This window comes from Scatophagus argus, chromosome 23 (assembly GCF_020382885.2).
Source record: "Scatophagus argus isolate fScaArg1 chromosome 23, fScaArg1.pri, whole genome shotgun sequence".
Taxonomy (NCBI): Eukaryota; Metazoa; Chordata; class Actinopteri; family Scatophagidae; genus Scatophagus; species Scatophagus argus.
Genome location: NC_058515.1, coordinates 2,499,830 through 2,523,079, shown reverse-complemented (window position 1 = coordinate 2,523,079; position 23,250 = coordinate 2,499,830). Strand labels below are relative to the sequence as shown.

Sequence of the window (23,250 nt, the reverse complement as noted above, 5' to 3'; positions counted from 1 at the left end):
AGTTACTTGTTTTATTAATATACGTTTATTTTATTGATGAAATAAAGATTGGACACGTGTAAGAAAGAGTAGGGAAGAGAATGAGCAACCTCAGACTCTACTATAATCAACCACATGTTCAGAATCAATTGCATTGGGTTTAATCAGAACATTGCAGGTTTAAAAGTTTTCTGAGGGTGAATTAGGCTCAGTTTGCAATTCCAGTAACCCTACTGGTGTGAGTGGTCGGATTTCAGCTGGCCTAGTTTCCATCCAAGGAAGAAAGAGACAGGAATGACTATGCACATTCTGCTAAAGGGAGGGCTGAAGTCGAGTAAGCCAGATCTTAAGAGGCTATGTCTACGAGTCCCTATGTTATTCAGTCCAATTTTTTGCTTGGCCCACTTGTTTAGATACTGTGGTCTGTGGTGTGTTCAAATGAATGTGTATGAGAGAGAACCAAAGTGAAGAGACGAAAGTATTGGTCACCAGACACAATAGCATGATGTCAAACATACATTATAACTTTTAGATTTTGTCAACTGACAGGTATTGAGGCATTGAAGCAAGATTTCCCCCTCACTGATGTCATCACTGATGTGATATCATGCCAAGATGGCTAACATTGAGCATCTGAAGAGATTCTAGACACACATACAGTAATATACTGTTATCACCAAACAAGCAAAGCCCTGTCCTTGCATGAAACAGCACCTAGCTGTTGAAAGCAAATGAACATTAGTCCAAACTGATATGCGAACAGCAACTCTTTAAATGAAATTCTTTTTGTCACTCATTACCTCCTCTCTCAACATTTTTTTCCAGATTGGGTTTTCTTTCTTGATATGATGTGACAACTACCATGGCGACTGCCTTAATTAAATAGAAGCCATCTGCACACAGTTTGAGCTTTTCTCATAATATGAAAACATATACAAACATAAGTCACACACAACGCAGGCCTAGGGTGGAAAGCAGACACACAGATGTGAAAATGATCTGAGCATTTTAAAAGGAGAATTTATTATTTTTCCCTTCAGGAGACGAAGAGGAGGAAAACTGATCAGGTAAATTTGATTCCAGTAAATCAGCTCTTTTTTGCTACCAGCCATGGAAAGAATGTAGCTAATTAAGGTGGATGGTTTCAGGAAAGAGAATGAATGAAGCACAAAAAGGTGAAGTGAGACGGACAACTCAGCTGAGCCGATTACGTTATTTAATTAAATCTGTGGCATTAACTGGATGACAATAAAACGTAGCAGAGACGTCTAACTTTGAAAGACCTTCTCCAAATCCAGAGTCATGAAAATGTATAGCTATATCAGAAAATGTTCCGCTGGTGCCACAAATCTTGGGGTTGTTATCACTGGCTGTAAATTTATCGGCTAGAATAAACTGCTAACACTAAGCGTAAAGCACATGAGCCCCTGACTAATCCCAGTTGTCATAAGTTTGGTGTCATGACAGCTTGGCTGAGTCATTAGATTGGAGGATAATAGCCCTCAGCAATGGAAAGTCAAACAGTCAGTGATTCTCTCTTTAGTAAATGTCATTCGCTCGCTCACTTGCTCTGAATTTGAGGGCACCCTTCACAATAACTGAGATATGAGCAGCAATTAGACACTGATTATGAGATTGTGCAATGTAAAGCACAGCCAGGTCTAGTTCAGCTGTAATGTCAATAAAGATGTGCATCCATAATTAGCCTGATTGGAAATAAGCCTTGCTAAGTGATAAACTGACTGATAATACGGAGCAGAGAAGAGGAGTTGACGACAACTTGTAATGTTACTCTAACTGCAACATCTTCCCAGCAGGAGTAAATTATAAATGTAACTGATCTAAAAACGAAAACAGACAGACACTGACCCCAAAAGTCCCTGCAGAAACAATCATCAATTTTATATGATTGCACTGAGCTCATCTGGGAGATTGCTCATGCCATTTCTGCATTCCCCTTGGTTTCACAGAAATGACACATGGATGTGACTTACACAGCCACTTCCATGAATCACAACTCCGTGCTGACTTTAAAAACCCAAATGGATCGAAGATTTGAAATTAACAGCTGTTGGAAACCTTTTCATGCATGATGTTGGGGAAAAAAAAACAATCTTCAAGAGGAAAAGAAATAAGACTGTTAAATTTTAAGTGAGTTGACAAGTAAAATAAAATTTTACCTGCTGAGTAAACAAACTGCAAATAATGAGAGACTACTTCATCCATATCTTTTTGTTTTAACATCTAGTTCACAAAGGGAAGAACATCTCTGAATAAAACTCATGTTAAATGCTCATTCTTCATGCTTCATACATTATTACCTCAGGATGATCTTTTCAGAGCTCGCAACGACGCCATCATCAACCTGATCAACAGAGTCTAACAGAGTCTACACCCACGTGGACAAGTCGTCAAGCACTGTGAGAATCATGTTTGACTTTCGAGTGCATTTGACACCATCAGGCCAGCTCTGTTGGCTAAGAAGCTGACAGCGATGCAGGTGGATGCCCCACTGGTGTCCTGGATCTGACTGGCAGACCGCAAAACGTACGCCAACAGTGCTGCATGTCAGACAGAGTGATCAGAAACATCGGGGCTCCACAGGGGACCGTCCTCTCTCCCTTCCTCTTCACTATCTACACCACAGACTTCAAGTACTGCACAGAGACCTGCCATCTTCAGAAATTTTCTGATGACACCGCAGTGGTTGGATGTGTTACTGGAAGTGATGAGAGTGAGTACAAGACTGTAGTGGACAACTTTGTCACCTGGAGTGGCAGAAACCACCTGCAACTTAAGGTGACAAAGACTAAGGAACTGGTGGTGGACCTGAGGAGGACTATGTCTCCAGTGATCCCTACCAATAGAATCATTAAGAAGACCAGCCATGTTGTGGGAGAGGAACTGGACTCTGACAGGGGTGTCTGAGAAGAGGATGTTGTCCAAAATAAGGACTATACTGGACTTTCCCTCTCCCCCTCTCTACAATGTGCTGATCAGCTACAGCAGCTCATTCAGTAAGAGACTCTTAGTACCACGAAGCACCACAGAGTGACACAGGAAATCATTCCTGCCTGTCACCATCAAACTACTGAACTCTGTACTGTAACTCTATCTCTATTTGTTCCTATCTTTTCATTTTCGTGGTCGGGAAAATTGCAATGTCTGTAAGAAAGAGGAATTTCCCCTTGGCAATAAATAAAGGAATTCTGATTCTGAACCCAGATTCTCTGAGTGGACAGACTACCTCGCCACGCTACATATTCCATATGTACAGGGACTGGCCCCTATGGGGGCAGTTGATATGGGTACCCTTTAAGACACATCACCTGCGGTGGCCACACACTGATTGGTCCATTTGGCTATATAAGCCCCATGCATGCGTGTCCTCTTCGGTTAACCTTGACTGGAATGCGTTTCAGAACAGCCTGAAGCTGGAGGGATAGTCTCTAATCTCTCCATCCTATATATTCCATATGTATGGGGATTTTGTTTTGAGGAAACCAAGCAGACAGAGCGGCTCCCGCAGAGAACAGAATGGCAGAAGAATTTGAACGAGACTTCACTGCCACCAGAGTGAAGAAATAAAGAACCTATTTAGAAATATACACTACGTTCACACCCATGCCTGAGGCAAGATGCCCCTGAGGCATAACTGGCCCCGCCAGATGCTAGGCCAGCTGTAACTGAGCGGAAGGCCACTCTAGCACGCCACAACACAAGACTAAAAAAATGACATTGCTCTGGGGGTATAAAGGAGTGTGCTTATGTGCCATTCCATCGATGCCCAAGGGGGGAATCATCTCTCTCCCCATGGAGAAAAATGGGGGAGAGTGAGCTGTATCCTTAGAGACAAAGATATTGGCTACAGGCTTTCCGAAGCGGTCCCAGATCTCATTTACTACATCTGGATGCAGCCTCCATTCGACGCAGCACCGGACCGAGGGCATTGCCCTAAATCAATATGTCTGGCTGCTCCCACCAGCAAAGAGCTATGCACAGTCTGCGCATCAACAACGCTCTTGCTTGCAGATCTTCCTGTTGGCCAGATCCCAGGCTCAGGACACGACACTGTACCAGGCGCATGTTCAGAAGGGCCAAGGGCACTCTGTGCACCATGGCTGCCATCACCCCCAGAAGGCAGAGGCACACTTTCCAAGTTAAGTGGGCCACCAAGTGAAACTGGGTCAGGCAAGACCTGAGGGTGGCCTGTCTCACAGGAGTTAAGGAAAGAGTTTCTGCCTTGGCATCCAGCCACATGCCCACCTTACCTGAAGGCACTGAAGGCTTGGTTGACCAGGTTGGTGGAGTTGCTGGGATGCAATGTGCATGGCTCTGCCCGGAGCATCCCAGTCACCTCTGGAGAACACCGACGGGCATCTGGTGCAACATTTTATTTGCATCTGGCCCAAACATGGCTAACAGTACCACAGATTTGTCAGATTTGTTCCACATTATGATCCTTTTTGTTTATTGTTAAATAAGGGTTAATGTAGCCTTAAAGTAATGAACAATATTTCAATGGGGCTTTCCAGGATTTCCTTTGGAAGTGATATTAATACAGCAAAGCTGTATTAATATTTAAACAATATGTTATGCTTACTTAAGCAAGTAATGTTTTTTTTAAAGTTGAGCCAAACAACTCACCTACTTGATGACAGCCAAAAGCCAAAAAATAAAAGAAGTTTGGCAGTTGTAGCCCACCTTTTTTATTTGGACTAGAAATCCATAATTACAAGCAGCTTGCTAGCTTTTACCATGCCATATGAAAGCTGAAATTATTTTGTGTAACCCCCCAAACCACATTTTATGAATTATAAGTGGTATCATCCATAAGCTGTAATTAACAGTGGGAAGAATATTCATCTTCACAATATTCACACAACCTCACAAAGTGACCACCAATCAACAATGTTGGTGGTCAAAACATGACCCGAGTGAGTCTGATTACTACAATAATGTCTCTCTTGTTGCTTCTGCATGATGCATGGCCTCTATTGTTGTTCATTTTGACCACTTATTTCTTCAGCTTTCAAAATTGCTTCCAATTAAAATGAAATTTCCCTATGCATCACAGAGGGATTTTCCCAGGTAAGTCCTTCCAGATTGGGTTTACAGTAAAATGTAAGTACTTTTATGAACTGGATGTAAACGACTAACCTCTGTTAGCAAGAGACGTTCATTTCCAACAAAATGTAACAGATCATTTGTTTATTACTGCTCTGGATTCTCACCTTGGTCCTTACAGTCGCTGTGTCCGTTCTCGTGAGTCACCTCACCGTCAGAGCTCGGCCTGTCACATGAGGCTTTCTGACAGGGCAGGAAGACCATACATAAGAAGAAGAATACATGCAAAACAGGGTACATAGTAAACAAAACTGTATCTTCCTGAAAAAAGACAGGTAAACAAACACACTAATGCAAAAACAAACACAGCTGTCTAGTTACATTGTATATTGTAAAAACCCTTAAGAGCATCTGCAACACGTTATAAAAGAGTAATTAGGCTGGGCTTGCATTTGCTGTGCCAAGCTGGGAGCGGTTTGTCATTAAAGAGCCTCTGATGTAGCTCATTTTCCAGCACTAAAAACACATGCATATGTACAGGCATACACATATGTACCAGATACCGTATATTTCCAGTTTTAACTGTGATTTCTCTTGCTTTTCCCAATGAAAACCAATAGCACACTGCTTTCCCTTCAGCTCCATATGTTTTCCGTCCTGTGCCAAATGGAATTAAGTGTGGTATGCCAATAAAATATCTGCAAATATTTATTTACTGCAGCAACATCAACCCAGGAGTAAACAGAATCTTTTTTTTTGTATTTGCAATATTTTCATATTAACAATTGATTAAATGACTATGAATAATGGGCCAGGTGTTACTAATAGTGACAAATAGTTATAACAGTTCTCCTCAGATCAGTTTTATTTTCTTGCAGCACATCGTTTGGTTTCATGGTCCTCAGCGTTTTGGTTCAGTCTCACTGCTCTCATTAAGCAGCAGATCTAATACATTATTGGGCACAGATTCATATGCCATATTAACTTTAATTGTTGATAATATGTCGGTGTAATTTTTAAAGGGTGTTCTGTGCCCCCAAGTGGCCAAAAATTAATTACTGTTGCTTTACCTTAAAAGTCTAACTTTAAAAAAATCAGAAAAGGAGAAGCAGAAACAGTAAATCAAAAGGTATAAACTATTAACTATTAACTTACTTATTGTACAATATACAAAAGGTCTTGATTCATACTATTTAGCACCAAGATTAAAATATTAATTTACAATTTGGGAGAAATATTGTGTGATTCCAGCAACTAAGGTCAGTGTGTTTACCTTTTCCAGTTCGGGTTTGTGTACTGGTGATCCAGATCCAGCTCCATCCAAGTCCACACTCCCATTAACACACACCTCTCTCATCACCTGGAAAACATATGGAAATACAGACTTGGCTAATGATGTTGCTGTCTGTGTTAAACAAGTGGAAGGTCTACATGCACACACATAGCCTCATAACCGCCAAGGGTGTTCAATCTATACACTGCCATGTCTGACTGGGTCGGTGGAATGTTGGGTCCTAAATATGATCATAACACGGGTTGAACCTGTATTTAAAAATCCTAAAATACTTCCTCACCCCATTTCAACATAATTAAGCAGCTCATTCCCTCAGCCTAGAAAGCATGCCTGGGGTAATGTGGGCCACATGCACAGTGAAACTCTTCTCTCATATCCCATCATGACACTGGCAGCCAAGGGATCATAAGTCAATAAAGCCCATGCAATGGAGTGAAAATGGGACGTAGAGGGCGCACATGAAATGTGTATTAGGAGTTTCTGGAGGAATGGAGGTGTCTGCTAGCAACATTAGATGCCGCAGAGTTTTATTACATGCTTGGAATCCTTATGCAACAAGGTCCATGAAGGGTGAATGAGATCTGCAGGACTGTGCATTACCATGACCTTGTTGGACTTCAGACCTGGCAATCCATCATCAGATCTGACAATCCTAGGCATGTGGCGGTGACAAGGGTGTGTGTAGAGGAGTGGTGGGTAGTGGGAAATGAGATTTGAGTTGAACTTATGTGTCTGCAAGATGGCTAATACACTCACTGACACACACTTCCCTTGTTTTCTCCACAAGCATTGTGAACCATCTCTGGTCAACTCCTCAGCCCACTGTTTTTGGCTTGAACGGAGCATTACTGGGTATCATAGGGGAAATGACAGACTGTGGCTCCATGGGTTTGGCTCAGAAAGTGACTCAGAGGCCAGAGAATGGAACAGATAGCAACATCATGTCTATCTTCCACTGGAGGGCTACATTGCCAGAGATGGGTGTACTACAAATCAAACTTGAGGAGGTACTGGGACTATGTACAGTAGTTTTGGGTGCTCAAAAAGAGCACAAAGCATAAGAAAGAAGAAATACAGTGATGACTGTATGCTGGTGTATGCTTTAGTCATGGGGTTGATCACACATTGATCATTTTTCATAACAGGGCTTTGTATTTTAAGTCACTACCATTTAAATAGAAACGATCAAAATTCAGGCTTCAAGTTCTGTGCTGAAAACATTTGCTTCTGGCTGCACTCACCATCATCGCTGATGCATGAAAGTGGATGGTCTTTTCAAAATTATTGCAATTACAGCTTTATTTGTTCCATTCTTTATGAATTCTGGGATGATGATTATGTGGCTTGTGCTGCAGAATGCTGGAGGAGTGTAGAATAGCTGCACTTTTTTTTATTATTTTAAAATAGAACTGAAGGGGCAGGAACAATATTTTTAGTTGTTGTCTTACTTTTGGCAGCGAATGGCCATCCTTGGATTTTTATGATTCTACATAGCCAACTTTTAGAAATGGCAAATGTGTTTCCACTGCTTTATCAAAGACACTTATGCAATTGTGGAAGCACTGCCAATACAGTGCAACTTGAATCCAACAAAACAATGAAACAAACATACAAACAAAAAAAACCCTGAATAACCAGGCTGCTGTAGTACTTTTAGACATATGTCTTTTTCTGTTCAGGGAATCAATAAATGCAAGCAATTTACCCACAGAGCTTAAAGCTGGTCATACACGATAGGTATTTTTTTTCATAATTGTGAAACATCAAATTGTCAAATTTGTGCTGTGCTATGCGTATGTATGTATGTTCTTGATCTGTTTCTGTGTATTTTAAAGCCCCACCAAGGGATGGGCATTGCAAATTAGCTTATACTTGAAATGTAATATAAGTATGGTATGGTATGAGAGATTGATTAAAGCCACATACTTGACCTACACAAATAACCACGAAAAAAACAAAAACAAAACAAATACGCAGGATAGCCATGCACTGTTAAACAGTATGCATCAGAAAGCAATGATGCAGGAAGAGCGGGACTGTGAAGCTGGCTGTAAGCAGACCGTAAATATACAACTTACCTTCCCCAAACTTAGTACAGAAAAACAATGAGAAAGAAGTCAGGAGGGAAGATATGAAGAAAATTAGGTCATACTGTAGCAGGAGGAAAAGGCAGATGGAGTAAAATTAGACAGAAAGAAGAAAAGAAAGAAATTCAGATCATTTTCAAAAAAAGGACTGAGAAGGTTTAGCAGCATGAAGTCAGGACACAATATGGACATGTGTGTTCCATAAACACATCGTTAGCACTCAACGTCTGGGAGAATCATTACTGTAACTAGCTTTGGAAAACCTTGGGTACTCACCTAGCTTTCCATTCCCCCTTGCTTCTTCTCTTCCCTTTATTACTTTCTTTCTGCTTTTTGCGCTTCCTTCCTCCACCTCCATTCCTCTTCCCTCTACTTTCTCCTCATTTTAAGGAGTCATTCCTCTTTCTATCTCTTATCTCCCCTTGCTAAATGTGATTTCACATGGCTTTACTTTTATCAAGAGGACACATTGCTGGATAGCTGGTTCAACAAGGGTAGAAAGGGTAGAAAATCTTTATTTCCATTATCCAAAATAGTAATATTAAATTCAAGAATGACTGCTATTAAAGTTTTAAACCTCTGGGTAGAAGATGAGATCCAGAGAGCAAGACAAAAAAAACCAAAACAAAACAAAACAGAAAAGCTGGAGAAAAAGAGGTCAAGACTCAAAAGAAAAAGTGTGGAGACATATCTTTTGTTCATGACTGTTAAATACCCAGTAGACCAAGCAACACAGTATCAAAACCCAAACACGAAGACATCCTGATCTTTATCTGACCTCTCTCTTCTTCTTTCTCTCCTTCTGCACACATTAATGTCCTATTAATGCATGTTGCTAACTGAACTTCCCTGGAGTCCTTGTGCTTTCTTGTCTCGCAGATTCCTATTGGACCTCCTGCTGTGGTCCAGCTACTATCATTATTATTGTTACTATTGTTAGTCAAGTGCGTGCTCATAGGGGAATGTTGGGTTCTCTGTTTTACAAAATTTAGAGTTTGGTCTAGACCTGCTCTAATTGGAAAGTGTCATGAGATAACTTTTGCTGTGAATTGACACTATATAAATAAACTGAACTGAACTGAATTTATGGCAGGATGCTGCTCTCACACACCCTGAAGCTGGAGGGAGCAAAGAGCAGGCCGGGGAATCAAGGCTTCCCCCACTTGAATACACAAGATGGACTGAGAATCCAGACTCATTATGCAAAAAGGGTTTGGGTAAAGCATATCAGCAATCTGGAAGTGATGACTGCTGATTGCAGCCAGTGTTATCAGTTCAATATGTTTCCAATATCCAGGCACATGACTAAATAAGCAAAGAGAAACAGTTTCTCCAAGGAACGATTAGTGCAGTCCTTACTAAAGTTTGGGTGATACAGAGATTTGTATATTTTCGCAAGTCTAATTGGGACCACTTGCAGATACCACAGCCCCGACCAGGTTACCTGCCTCAGCCAATCAATAAACAACAGCTTATTCCCATACCGTACATGTAATTGAATCAAAAAGAGACACAAACTGTTTTGATCTTTGTTTCCTGACAGCCACAAACATGGAATAGTTTAGCTCCACACTTAACAAGACCTTCAGTGAGTAATGAAAAGAGCAAGTCAAAAAGCCGCTAGCAGGCACAGATGATTACAAAGATACTAAATGAACAAGGCGGGATCTTAAAATAGCGTAAAGTACATAGTCAAGGAAAAACAAGGAATTCCAGGAGATTCTCAGGAGAGTGAAGGAGAGCAGAGGTGAGGAGGTTTCTTTCAAATCCTGAAACCAGATGAGGCCCATCCTTCATCCTGTGATTGAAATAGAAAGAGCCCAGAGGTGCTGGCACCGCACTAACAACAAAAAAACAGGGCTCGAAAAACAGAAAGTACCGGAGCCTATTTGACATCGGCAGGGTGGGTTTTTGTTTTGCAGACTTGTCGAGCAGCCAGATGGAAAGATCAGGGGGTGAAAAGGGAGATGGAGGGGAGGACAGAAGTAGCAAAAAAATGTGTGAGAGACAGAGAGATGAGGGATCTGAAGACTACAAGCCAAACATCTTCAGATCAGAGTGAAACCACCAACCGTTCATAACAATCTGATCATACAATAGCAGGAAAAGGTCCATCCTGAAGAACAACAGCCAAGTTATTCTTATACCCTAAACAACACCCTTTATTCTTCAATACTTGCTGCAAAATGGACGTTACAGAGCATCTAATTTTTACCTCCCTGAAAAGAACTTCAGAAATTTCACCTCAGTTTGAACTGTGCTGTACTGATCCATGAACACAACTGATGCTAGTGTACAGCACTCTTTACTGTGTTTGACAGCTCTCAACTTTATGTTGCAAGCCTCATGAGACTGTGGTTTGAGTAACTTTAGAAGAGCTAACAGGGGTTTAAGGACTCCTAACTTTTCAGCGGTCATCTCTTTTGGTGACTTTTTTGCTTTAAGAAAGGCTGCTTTAGTAAAAAATGACACATGTGAAAGAAACAGTTTGGATTTGTAGACTAGATGTTCTATTTAAGTCTGAACATTACAAACTTTTAGAGGTACATTAAGTGACACACAAGTACCACTGGTTAAATTGAGTGATTCTTTAGCAATGCAAATAGACTGGAAGACTGTAGTCCAAAATTTCAAATCATTTAGTATTTTACAGCAGCGCTAAATGAGATTCAGACATTTAGACTGAGAATGTCTAACGTTACCTGAGCTATTTAGTTGTAAAAGTGTCCATGACTAACAATTTGTAAGAATGATTTATGATTTAAAGACTAAAGCTGCAACGATTAGTTGACTGATGATAAAAAATGAGTTGCCAACTATTTTGATAATTAATTAATCATTTCAGTCATTTTTCAATCAAACCTGCTGGTTCCCCCTTCTTAAATGTTAAGATTTGCCACGTTACTTTGTCATTTATAATATTAAATGAAGAGTCTTTGGGTTTTGGACTGTTGGTTAGACAAAAGAAGCAACTTGGGGTTCTGTGAAATTGTGATGAGCATTGACATTTTATGTACTAAATGATTAAATTGTAAATGTACAGCTTGTTTAGGACTTCTCATACCTATTGGCTTAAAAACCGAGCCACACAGACTGATAATTACTTGCTGAAATCAAGTGATACGGCTGAAAGCTCAAGAAGAAGAAAGGGGACCTTTGAGAGCAGACTGTTCCAAGTTCAAGAAGGACCTCTCTATTCAGCTGTTTGGGCATTGTTCTGTTTAGCAGCATGGAACCACACCTTTGCCCAGACTGCTCTTTTTCTGCACAGATGTAGCATGGTAGCAAAATATGTAACAGTGGCTTCAGGGCTCATTGTGTTACCTTGAGCCACTCCTCAGCCTGTTCTTTGCTCTGCACAGCCAGCACTAGGGCGTCTGCCCCCTGGTGGATGATCTTCAGTTCATGCCTCTTCTTCTTGCCATCTTTGGGGATGTGAGTGATGCTGCACCCTGACAGGGTCAGCTCCATCTGGGGTGTGTGGTCTTTGGAGGACTTGTAACACTGCAGGGAGAGAAAAGGGAGGAACTAAACATGATGCAGTTCTAAAGTTTTCTCAGTCATCATTAGGCCAGGAACTTTTATGTCACATATGCATACATGCATGCACAACAATGTCCCTCACCAGCAGTTTATTATCTTTGATGACACAGAGCAGTTTGGTCCACTGACCAAAGCGCTTCTTGCGCAGCAGGAATGCACAGATCCGAGCATCCTTCACCAGATCCATGGATGCCTCCTCAGATGGCCACTGGTGACGCATCTTCTGGCCCTTCCCATCCTCCTCCTCCTCATCATACGACTCATAGGAGCTGCTCATGGCGTCAGAGTCATAGTCTGAGAGGGAAAATAGCTTTTCATATACTGCCTTCTATTTTCTATTCATAGAATTATATGTAAAACTTGAGAGAGAAAAGATTTAATTCACTGTTTCTTTTCAGCTGAATATCCATTTACCACTGTCTGCATGCATAGATATACTGTAAGTACTATAAGTACACTGTATAAGTGCACTGTAAATCAAAATATTACTCACTGGAGGTGATGTATTCAGGAGCCTTTCCAGGACTTAAAGGAACCGCTTCTTCATAGTAGCCTTCTGGTACAGAGGAGCTGGGCAGAGGAGGAGGGCCGCTGTTTGGAGGCTGCAGAGACAATATATGTTTCCACTGATCAATGAAAAGTTATGTAATTAGGTATAAGGTGACTGGCAACTGAGGTCTCAACTATTTTCATCACTGAAACTTTAAATAACACCTTCACTGCTATGAATGATTACAGTATCATCATTATTATTAATATTTCAATGAATATTCTTCAAGTGACATTTCAACAACTTCATCAGCAGCTTCATCAGTTCTGGGAACTGATGAAGCTGCTTCGATTAGCAGTGAAACGTCTTCAAGTCGATCTTCACAAGTCCAGATGCCTTGCTTTAACTCTTTGAGTGAATATGACCTGGATGACTGAGAATCTCCACAGACAACAACTGTTATCATTTTCACATCAGCTGCTTGCAGTACATATATGTATGCATGGATTCACTCTGAATACACATATCCATCCATTGACATTTGACAAAACTGATTTCTGATCATGAACATTTAAACTGAGAGAGTCTCACTGTTGACGACAATCAAAAAGAGAAGATGTAATTTGCTGTAATTTCTAGCTTCAGCATAGTGCATTCTTACTGTTAAATGCAAAACATGAAAAGGGAATAGAGGAGACTGAAAAAAAACCCACTTGTGAGAGAGAGAGAGAAGATAATAATTTTAAGGCAGTGAGTGCCAGAGAAAACAAATGAGTGGCCAAAAGAAGAAACCTGACCTGAAGTCTGGCTATGGCCTTAATAAAGCCTGGAACAGAATTTAAGAGTGATTTGATAACCACAATAAAGAGGCAAAGCTGAGAAGACTGATTGATTTGTGACTAAATACGCTACAAAAGGGTGTTGCACAATAAATAATTAGGCTGTGGATGGATTTAAGATATTTCATGGTATTACACTGCAGACCTCAAGACAGGCTTCAAGAGAGAGACAAAGGGGGGAGAGGGTGGAAAGCAATGAGACCTCCTTTGTTTGGACATGTTCTCTTTGGCAGGAACAGTTCAACAAATTCAGTTGTTACAGTGGTGGATCAACTGCATAGCCTGATGTGATCCATCTTGGCCAGTACGGTGCACTGTTTCTCTGAGGCTTGATCTAAAGCTATAAAAATCAAAGCTGATAATCTGACAGCACACAGAAATGACTGTCTCACCGGTTGTCCAGTGTTTCACCACGGCAGAAAAATGCTCACTGAAGAGTCATTAATAGGTTCTAAGTCATACTTTCCTTAAAACAAGGAAATTCAAATTCAATTAATTTTTAAACCTTGCCTTACATGCACAAATTTTACAGGCTGTAGCCAGATAGCAAAATATGCTCCTTGTTAAATGTGACCTCAACACATACTCACTGAAACGTTTTTAATTTTTGACAATATGTCACATCTGTAACTTAAGATGACAGTGTCAGTTTATTGCAGCTTTTCCAATCTTTACATTCATGTTATCATATTCAGTCTGAATGCATTGACAGTGACTCTGTTTTATTCAACTATGATGGTATGCAAGCAGGAAAAACAAGGACCATGACAGCTGCAGAGAGTGCAGTGTCATAACTGTTGGTTTCTCCATTTTATTTTTCATAACTGTGCTTTACTGTGATGTTTCAAAATGTCTTCTGTGAAAATGGACTACATTTAGTTACTCTCTACACTCTCTACTCAGTCCAGCCCACCCAAGTAACACCATCATCAAATTCTCAGATGACATACACGTGGTGGGACTCATTTCAGGAGGAGACGAGTCTGCCGACAGAGACAACGTCCTGAGGCAACATGGTGTTCAAAAAAACAACCTGACACTGAACACAACAAAGAATATGGAAATCATCATCAACTTCAGGAAAAACAGAGCAGCCCTCGCCCCCTTATACATCAACAACGTCTGTGTAGATAGAGTCCACACTTTCAAATTCCTCTGCAGCCTCATATCTGCTGACCTCTCCTGGACCCCAAAAACCATGGCAGTCATCAAGAAAGCACAGCAGCGACTCCACTCACTGAGGGTCGTCAGGAAGACCCACTTGGACAAGAAGCTAGTGGTGACCTTCTACAGATCTTCCATTGAGAGCCTGCTAACACACTGCATTACATTGTGGTACTCTAGTCGCACCGAAACAGACAGGAAGAGGACCCTTAAGGTCATCAACACTGCACAGCAGATCAATGGTCAATCAATTCCTTCTGCCCTTTCCTGAAGTACATCTACAGCTATCAAAAGGCAAATCAAAAGGCAGTTAAAGAGGCCAGAGTGTTATTTTTCTCCAACTTAATTTTAAATAATCGCTCAAATCCCAGGATTTTATTTCAAGTCACTGATTTGGTCACCACTGTGTGTGTTTTATGGACGAAAATTGACACAGAATAATGCTTTTAAATCAGTACTTACAGGAGCTCAGCGGTCTATGGAATGGACCATTAAAGGCAGTATTTCTTCTGAATTCTAATAAGTACAAGTCGAGTCCATGAAATGTTGTCAAACTGTAAGGCTCTTACAAGACCACACTCCCTGAAAGTCCTTTCCACAAAGCCCATGACCAAGCTGTGATGGCTGCAGACGTTTTTCCTCTAATGGAAAACCCCTTTGGTTTCATTTTTTTATTTTATGTACTGGTGGTGACACCAATTTTCCACTGGTTATATAGGGGAGAAACTCTAACTGTTATGAAACACTATGTCCTATGGGCCACAGGTTACAGCCGACCCAATCGGGCGTCAGTGCCACAGTGATGTCAGGAGCCACTGCTGTAGCAAAGTGGAACATTCATAAAAAGGTTTGGCTGACGTGCAGCCTCAATGGCTAACTTCTTCAAAGTGCAGAAAGTATGTGTCACTGAGCTGTGACAGTGGACTGTTCAACATTATAGCCATTCTGCCAAAATTAGGGTGATCCTGTAATGAAACAGAACTGCTAAATCTGGTTTGAACGAGCATGTCACAAAAATCAAATCAAAAAGTTGCCAAGGTTAATCTATGTTGTATTAGAGGAAGATTACACTTATCATTTTTACAAAGATGACCTGTAATTTTCTTAGTGGTACATTCCTTATAGACTAAAGGCTTTGTTGAATGTTGTTATTTTATGGATGAGTGGTAGATGTAATATGAATCTAAGAGAGTTTTGGGTATGAAGTTAATGAAATAGTAATTTTTCATGTTAATTCAATATTAGCTTGAATGATTATGCGATTAAAAATGAGAGTGGAAGAGTTTCATTCTTGACATATCATATCCATGATAATGTATTTTTAACTCAAGGCTATTAGTCATTTCCAGAACTTTTCACATCACACATCCTTATTCAGCAAATGGAATTTTCTCATTGATTGATGATGATGTGATAGCAGCTGTACTCAGATCACGTGAAGAAGGCAGAAAGCTGTGTAATATGGTTGAGAGCTCCATGATAAAATATGTTTTAACAAAATATGTCTTTTGCTGAAATTAATAGAGTGCAAACCCAGTTGGACCCAGTCTCCCAAAAACGTTCCATTCATTTTCTTTCTCAATCTGAACATCATAATCTCCCTTTCTTCCCTCTTCATCTGTCCTACTCCACTGTTGCTGAAAAAAAAAAAATCCATCTTAACAAGTATCTGTAAATGCATTCCTCCCTAACCCCCACCTCAATCCCCTCTAGCAGAAACCTTATCGCATCTCCTTTGGGGAAAATGAGTTCAGTGAACTCATTTCTTGGCAATGATACACTGCCCTGCTAACCTCCAGCACTGCCAGCGTTCTCCTCCCTACTCCAGCCATGAAAAAGAAAAAGAAATTCCCCCCATGAGAAGACAGAATTAAAGAAAGGCAAAGAAGAAAAAAAGAACAAAAGAACAGTAATGGCAATATCAGGTTTGAAAAGTGGATGTGAAAGCAGACTTTTTTTGCATTGGTGGAGAAGATTGTTGAGGTCTACAGCTTCATATCACACATTACAATGACTTCCTTTCCAAGACTTTCAGGCAACAGTACCATTAATAATCTGTCGACTGTTTGCGTAAGCATTTTTCTCTGAGTAGAGAATACATTACATTACACTCAAGAGAATGTGATCCCATTGCTCTGGGATGTAGTGACTCAAAGCTTATGTTTGAGGTGAACACACTGTGTTTGCACACACACACACACACAGTTGTACAAAGAAATGCTTTTGAATCCACATTCCAAACTTTTCCTTTGCTTTCATGCCCCAAAACAACAGCTATCACACTAGGAGTCTGCAAATGAATTACAACGTAGCACACTGAAACTAACAGGAGTTCATTGCGGTAACAGTGCATACCCTCTGCTGACCATAAACACATACTGAGACATAAGAAGACAAACATCCATATTTCTGCAATCTAGATCTGATCAGCTTCAAATGCTCCACAGATCTCCAGAACATTGATTCACTAGATCAAGCTTTTATCTTAACAAAAAACATATAAATACATATATATATATAATTTGGGGTTTCTTTTGTAAGATCAATCCCAGACTAACTGCAAACAACAGATTTACAAGTTGAACAGATGGATATGGATATGGTCTTTAGGTTTTTAGCATAAATGTTAAACTAAATTAAACTCTGACTGCAAATATTCTGAACTCCTCAGAGGAGTGAATAACTTTGTCAACAAAATTATGTCATTTACAGGAGCTTGAAGTTATAGTAATCAGTTTATTGTATTTACTGTTAATTTTATGCACCTCTGAACTTCTGCAGTTATGTCATTCTACTATGCAGTCCCACCAGGTCCCAAACACAGGAGGTAAAATCGTCTTTCAGAAAGCTTATGGCAAGCTCCAACTGCCCTGACAGTATGGAAGTCAATCAGTTTTATCTGGGATTTCCCAGTAATTCTGATAGCCATGCCAACAGTTCTAACAAGCTTAGTCCTAAGGCTGTGGTTCAGGTGACCAAACCATTACATCAAATCAAGTGCCAGCACACTCTATTTTGTAACTAACTTTGTAACTACTAAGCCGTCAAGCCTTCTAAAAAGATGAGGTTATTTTGTGCACTTATTAAAAATGGTTAGCATTTTCAGGAAATTTTAAACGACAGTCCATGCCTGTGTTAATTTGGCATTCAAGTACAACCGGTCCTGCTGTGAAAGTCTACTTGCACAAAAAAAAAATAAAAAAAATGAATGGCTAACAGGATGCCAATTGCGTATCGTTACCTATTCATTTTATTACATGCAGACATGGAACCGTTTATGTATTTAAATCTACCAGCTTGTTTTTTCCTTGAGAAATGTTCTTGCCAAAGTTGTTAAATGAAACTAAAGAAAAACTTACCATCAAATGAAAAGTGTAAAAAAATTTAAGACTGCTAGTAGTGGCTCATCTTTATTATTTTCAGCCTTTATGGAACTCATTTAACGCAATTTCATTCAGAGTTTCAAGAAGGTTTTCATGTCCTGTCACGGTCTACATGCTGTTCCTCCCTGACAAGAATACATTTTAAACACTGCTACAACTATGAGAAGAGCTGCATGCACAGGTCATGAGCTTGGATGGATATCATAAATGTCAGAATCCTGCAGTCATAATGTGTAATTAGGTAGCGGTAAAGGAGTCCTGACCTTGGTTTGGATACTTTGAGTGGGAGGTTTGTCTGCTGCTCTAGCCTTGGCCTGAAACTCACATCCAAACATTTATGCCAAGCATCAATTTTTGCCAGGCGTAGGAGGACTGGATCTGAATAAATGTTTCTGAGCCAGTGCCAGTGGGACACTAGAATGGATAAACTAAGTGGACACAGGAAAGCCACTCCCTTTGGAAAGGGAAAACTGCATTTCCAGTGGTTCTTGGCAAATTACCCAGTATAGAAGCGTATGTTTCATCCAGTGCCAGTCCTAATTGATTTTTTAAATTTTACATGCTGTCGACCAATGGTGAATGAAACCAGTTTGATTTGTAACTGGTAACTTGGTCTGACTGGTGAATGACCATGTCATCAAGGGGAAATAACATTTTTAATTAATTTACAAAAATGCACCTTTTTTTAATGTGTTTCATTTGTTGTATTGATGACTAGCAAATGATTTAGTATAATGCACCTGTAAGAATACAAACACCTCATTAGGCTGCACCCTATCACCTAGTTTCTGTAGCTGTTTGAGGGTTTTAGAAATTGTCCTGGTTGAATCATTAGGACAAAAGATGAATCACTGAGTTAAAAAGTATCTGGTTCTTTGATGAAAAAGGTACAAGTAATGTATATAGCAATATAAGTGCACAAACCAATTATGACTCCCAAAGGGAATTCAGGTTTAAAACTATGTTGTGTGCTCTGCTAATGGGGAGCTGGAGCCAACATACAAACCCCAGAAATAAAAACAGCCATTTAACTCTGTTTTCTTTTGCTTCTTTTTTTTTTTTTTTTACTTGGATCCTTCTACTTTTGGATTTTGGGTCAATTTTACAATAATTTGTCAAATACAAAGTGATGTTTTGTTCCTAACTACGACACTGAAGCATTTTTAATTTGCTATAGCTCTGTTTTGTGCTTCATATTGGCATCCACTCCACATACAATAGCTGAGACTCATGGTTTATGTAATTTTTAGGGCCACACGCCACATGAAATTACTTGTTGAAACAGTTAAAACTAAAGATCGTAACATGAGCTTTTAACACACAAACCAGAAGGAAATTACTCAATGACAGAAACTGTCAGAAATTTAAAAAAACACGGTTAAAATGTATAATGTGGAAAAAAAAATAACATACTTGTTCAAATATTCTATATTACTGCAGGAAACTCCCCTCATATGTGATTCTTAAACCATGATTTTGGGCATTTGACATTAATTTGCACAATTGACCAATGATTTAAAAAAAAAAATACAAAAGCATTCAAGGATATTTTAAACTGTAAAATTACCATGTGAGGCTGCTGAGGCATAGCCTACATTTTCATCATATGACAGAGCTTATTTGCAATGCATCTTAGAGATGGCTCTTAAATGAGTAGTCGGCTGCTTTGCTGGCAGCTGGTGCTTCTGGAAAGCTCTGGCAGACAAACGCTATTTAATGCTTTAGTACGAAACTTCACCTTTCAAGAAACACAGTGTTTTGTACTGAAGCATTAAAGTAAAGACTGTTAGGGGGGATTTTTGGAAACAATGTACATTTTGGAAAAGATGTTTCTGGCAGTCAAAGACAAAATGGTTTTGAAGGACACACTGCTGTTTATGAGTTCCTCCATGGTAAAGATTATTAGTAAAGTTAGCTTAGCTTGCTTCACAGTTCAACACACTCAAATCTAGAAGCTGCATAGTGCCACCACAGCCTGCTACTGCTGGCTCCTGGTCACCACTCTACTTGTACAACTGAAGGTTAAGCGCTGTGCTCAAGGGCACCTGGGTGCTATTGAGGGTTGAGTATTCGGTTTTCATTTTTCTTGACCAGATATTTGCAGTTGTTCATAGCTGCTCCTCCACTTTCCAGCTACTGCCACCCATATTTATCTAAACACGTGTTTTTAGTCATCTCAATGCTCAGATGAACCAAGGACCAACTTTTGTAGTATCAGAACACCTCTGAGGTTTTAATGCAGCATGGAGTGAGCAGAGCATGTTATTTGTCAGACCTTTAGAAGCCTGCAAAAACGCGGAAAGGCACAGAAAGGACAAATGGGATAACATGTGGACTGATATCCATGTGCACACAGCCCCCTTCCCCCGTACATTCCTCAAAACTTAGGCATGAGGTCAAGCTAAGGCAATGAGCTATAAATTGATGCCAGACTGCAAAAGATGAAAGCGTGAAAGCAAAAGGCTGTGGTGCTAGCTACCCATCAGCCAGGGTTGACCAGCATGTCTTGTCTTTGTCTTAGGATAACCTTGGGACAGCTAGCCTGTAAAACATCAAATTGCCGCATTTTACAATTTTTACTTGATCACCAGTGGAACACTGGAAAATTCTGTAATGACAACAATTATACAGTACATCTTCCTATTAGTCGAAGTTAGTCTTCATCCTAGCTAGGATGGAGCATGTCATGTGGAAAACTAACTATGACTAGCCGTCACACAACCAATATGTTGTATGATGTCTTCTCTACAAGACAAGCCATATGAATCTGTATTAACATAGGGAGGCTTATGATAAACTACAGCAAACATTATGTCATGGTTGCACAGAGGCAGCTGTCCAGCAGTATTACTGAAAACCTAATTGTGTGGGAGGGCAACTCAGTCCAGTCAGATGATTAGTCAACATCAGTAGATTCAGAGTCCCTTTACATACTGAGAAACTATACATTCAAAAACCCTGTGCAACATACAAACCTGATTTACAAACCTTTTTGACATATAAACAGTACCTATTTATATATTTCATGTTTGACCTCATCAACTGCATTAGTTGTTGTAAATAAACAGGTAAAGTTGAGGAATGTTCAAATACACAAATTTGGAAACGTCCTCAAAACATTTAGTCACGAGACAAGGATGGGGCAAGGCTCACCACTTTTCAAACTAATGACTGTACTGTATAAAGGGTATTAGTACAGTGCATGGGCTCAGAACTCCTTTGTTAAACTGGGAAACAATTCATTTGCAAATTTGTGACTCAACTTTTTTCTAACTGGGGTGGTATAAAGTGCTAATATGGGAAGAAAAACAAATCAAAAGACGAACTAGATTGCCAAACAAATGTCTCTAACAGTCCTCTGCAGGACTCAGGCTCGCTTGTCCAAGCTTGGCCTGCCAAACTATGCAATACACATCGAAGTGTTCCACCTCTCTGGTTACACATAAATCACCCATGCTAGTGTTACCTCCGACAAAACAAAACCTCTCTCACCCCTCCCATTTTAACCTCCATTCCTCACTTCCCCTCCATTGCTTTCCGTCCTTCCTGCCTCAGGCCGGCATGTTAAGTGTGTATTCTGAGGGACAGGTTCATTCACTGGCGGATGTGTCAGATTGCTGGCTGCACTGAAAAAATAACTGGAGAGTGAGAGTCGGGTGAGGTTTTTTCCTGCATTTCTCTCCCCTCACAATGAGGTGTGAATGGAGATCAGCAGTAGTTGGTGGGAGCTGGTAGGAGCTGGTGATCTAATGTTTTGGAAGGGAGAGGTGGCTCTGCTTTCACTGAAAGGTTGTTTGACGACACTGACTGCCATCATACAGCAGAACTTAACTGATCATATACTGTTTTTACAGAACACTACACAAATGTGACAAATTGTGATTACCTAAATAACAGAACGATCCTTTAAATTTAGATATTAATTAAAGAACTGTAACTAAGATATATAAACTAGCTCTCTGGAAGTCAAACTACAATCCCAACACTGCTTCTAAATTCCCTCAAATGCATCTTTGGCACTTTTTTACGGAAATTGTTTGTGCTTATGGGCTGGCATTTACACCAATTCACCACTGTCGCTGTCACTGTAGTTGTGGTAAGGACTTGTGTGTATTTATAGGTCCTTAACTTTGTGGAAAACATAATATTTTGTACAATATTCTTACTATGGAGGCTGCACTGTGATGAGGAGAGAAATGCTTCAGGTTGCTCTCGAAGTCTGTTTAATTTATGTCAAGTCATTTTAGCTAATTTCATGTCTTCTGAAGTGTATATCTTCGTGACAATTTTAAAAATGATTGTTCCATTATTAAGATAATGAAAGAGACATCCTATATCATTGTTGGAAATAGAATAATAAGAAAAAAAAACTCCTATACAAGATATCTATCTGATAGTGCTGTCGCTAAAATTAAGAAAGTGATTCTATTGTCATTTACTTTAGCATCAGGTCCCTTTCATTCCAATACTTAAGAAAAGTCGTATGCCAGTTGTAGTACCTCCAAAATGAACCATTTTGTTGACAGTGCTGCAAGCTCACTAAGGATAACACTGGATTCTATTGCCCCACTAAAAAGGAAACTAGAAGAGACTAGCTCTATGGTATAATACTGAGATTCGCATTTTAAAGCAAAATGCGCAAAGACTTGAAGGGAAATGGCATTCCTCCAAACTCACATAATCTTGTACAATCTGGCAAGACAGTCTTAAATCGTATCGAAAGGGCCTATGGACTGCCAGAGCAGCCTATTACTCAAAATTAATCGAGGATAACAAGAATAACCCCAGGTTTTTGTTCAGCACTGCAGCCAGGCTGACAGAGAGCCATAGTGCTATCAAGCCTTGAGTCCCTGTAACCCTCAGCAGCAATGACTTTATGACCTTTTTTAATCATGAAAAACAAAATTCAACACCTCCTGACCTCAGCTGGTACTGATCTACCTTCAAACACAGGAGCCTTAGAAACAGCAGTAGAATCAGATAATTATCCTCAGTGCTTTTCTCCCATTGACCTTCATCAGCTAAATTCATTCATATTTTCATCTAAACCAACAACATGCCTCTTAGACCCCATCCCAACTAACTAACTACTGCTCAGAGAAGTTTCGCCATTAGTTCTTTAGAGTAGCTGTAGTCAAATGTCCCAGACCCAGAGGTTTAAAGCAACTATAGACTAATATCTAACCTTCTATTTCTTTCCGAGATCATTGAGAAAACAGTCGCTAATCAGCTACGTGACTTTCTATATAGTAATAGTCCATTTGAGGATTTTGAACTTGGCTTTAGAGCTCATCATAGCACAGAGATGGCATTGGTCAAAGTCACAAATGACCTTCTTCTTGCATCAGACGAGGCACTTATCTGTCTGTTAGACCTTAGTGCTGCATTTGAGACAATTGACCAG

At 40.0% G+C, this 23,250-nt stretch overlaps 1 protein-coding gene across 4 annotated transcripts in view; it reads right to left on the bottom strand.

Annotated features, from left to right (window-relative positions):
• The window catches only part of afap1 (actin filament associated protein 1), an 88,258-nt gene that overhangs the window by 11,717 nt on the left and 53,291 nt on the right, over positions 1-23,250 (bottom strand). For all 4 annotated transcript variants that reach the window (XM_046381211.1, XM_046381210.1, XM_046381213.1 and 1 more), the window contains exons 4-8: positions 12,464-12,572; positions 12,053-12,264; positions 11,752-11,931; positions 6,320-6,406; positions 5,214-5,289 (exon numbers count right to left, since the gene is read on the bottom strand). In XM_046381211.1, coding sequence (XP_046237167.1) covers positions 5,214-5,289; positions 6,320-6,406; positions 11,752-11,931; positions 12,053-12,264; positions 12,464-12,572 — 664 coding nt within the window. The remainder of the gene's footprint in view (positions 1-5,213; positions 5,290-6,319; positions 6,407-11,751; positions 11,932-12,052; positions 12,265-12,463; positions 12,573-23,250) is intronic.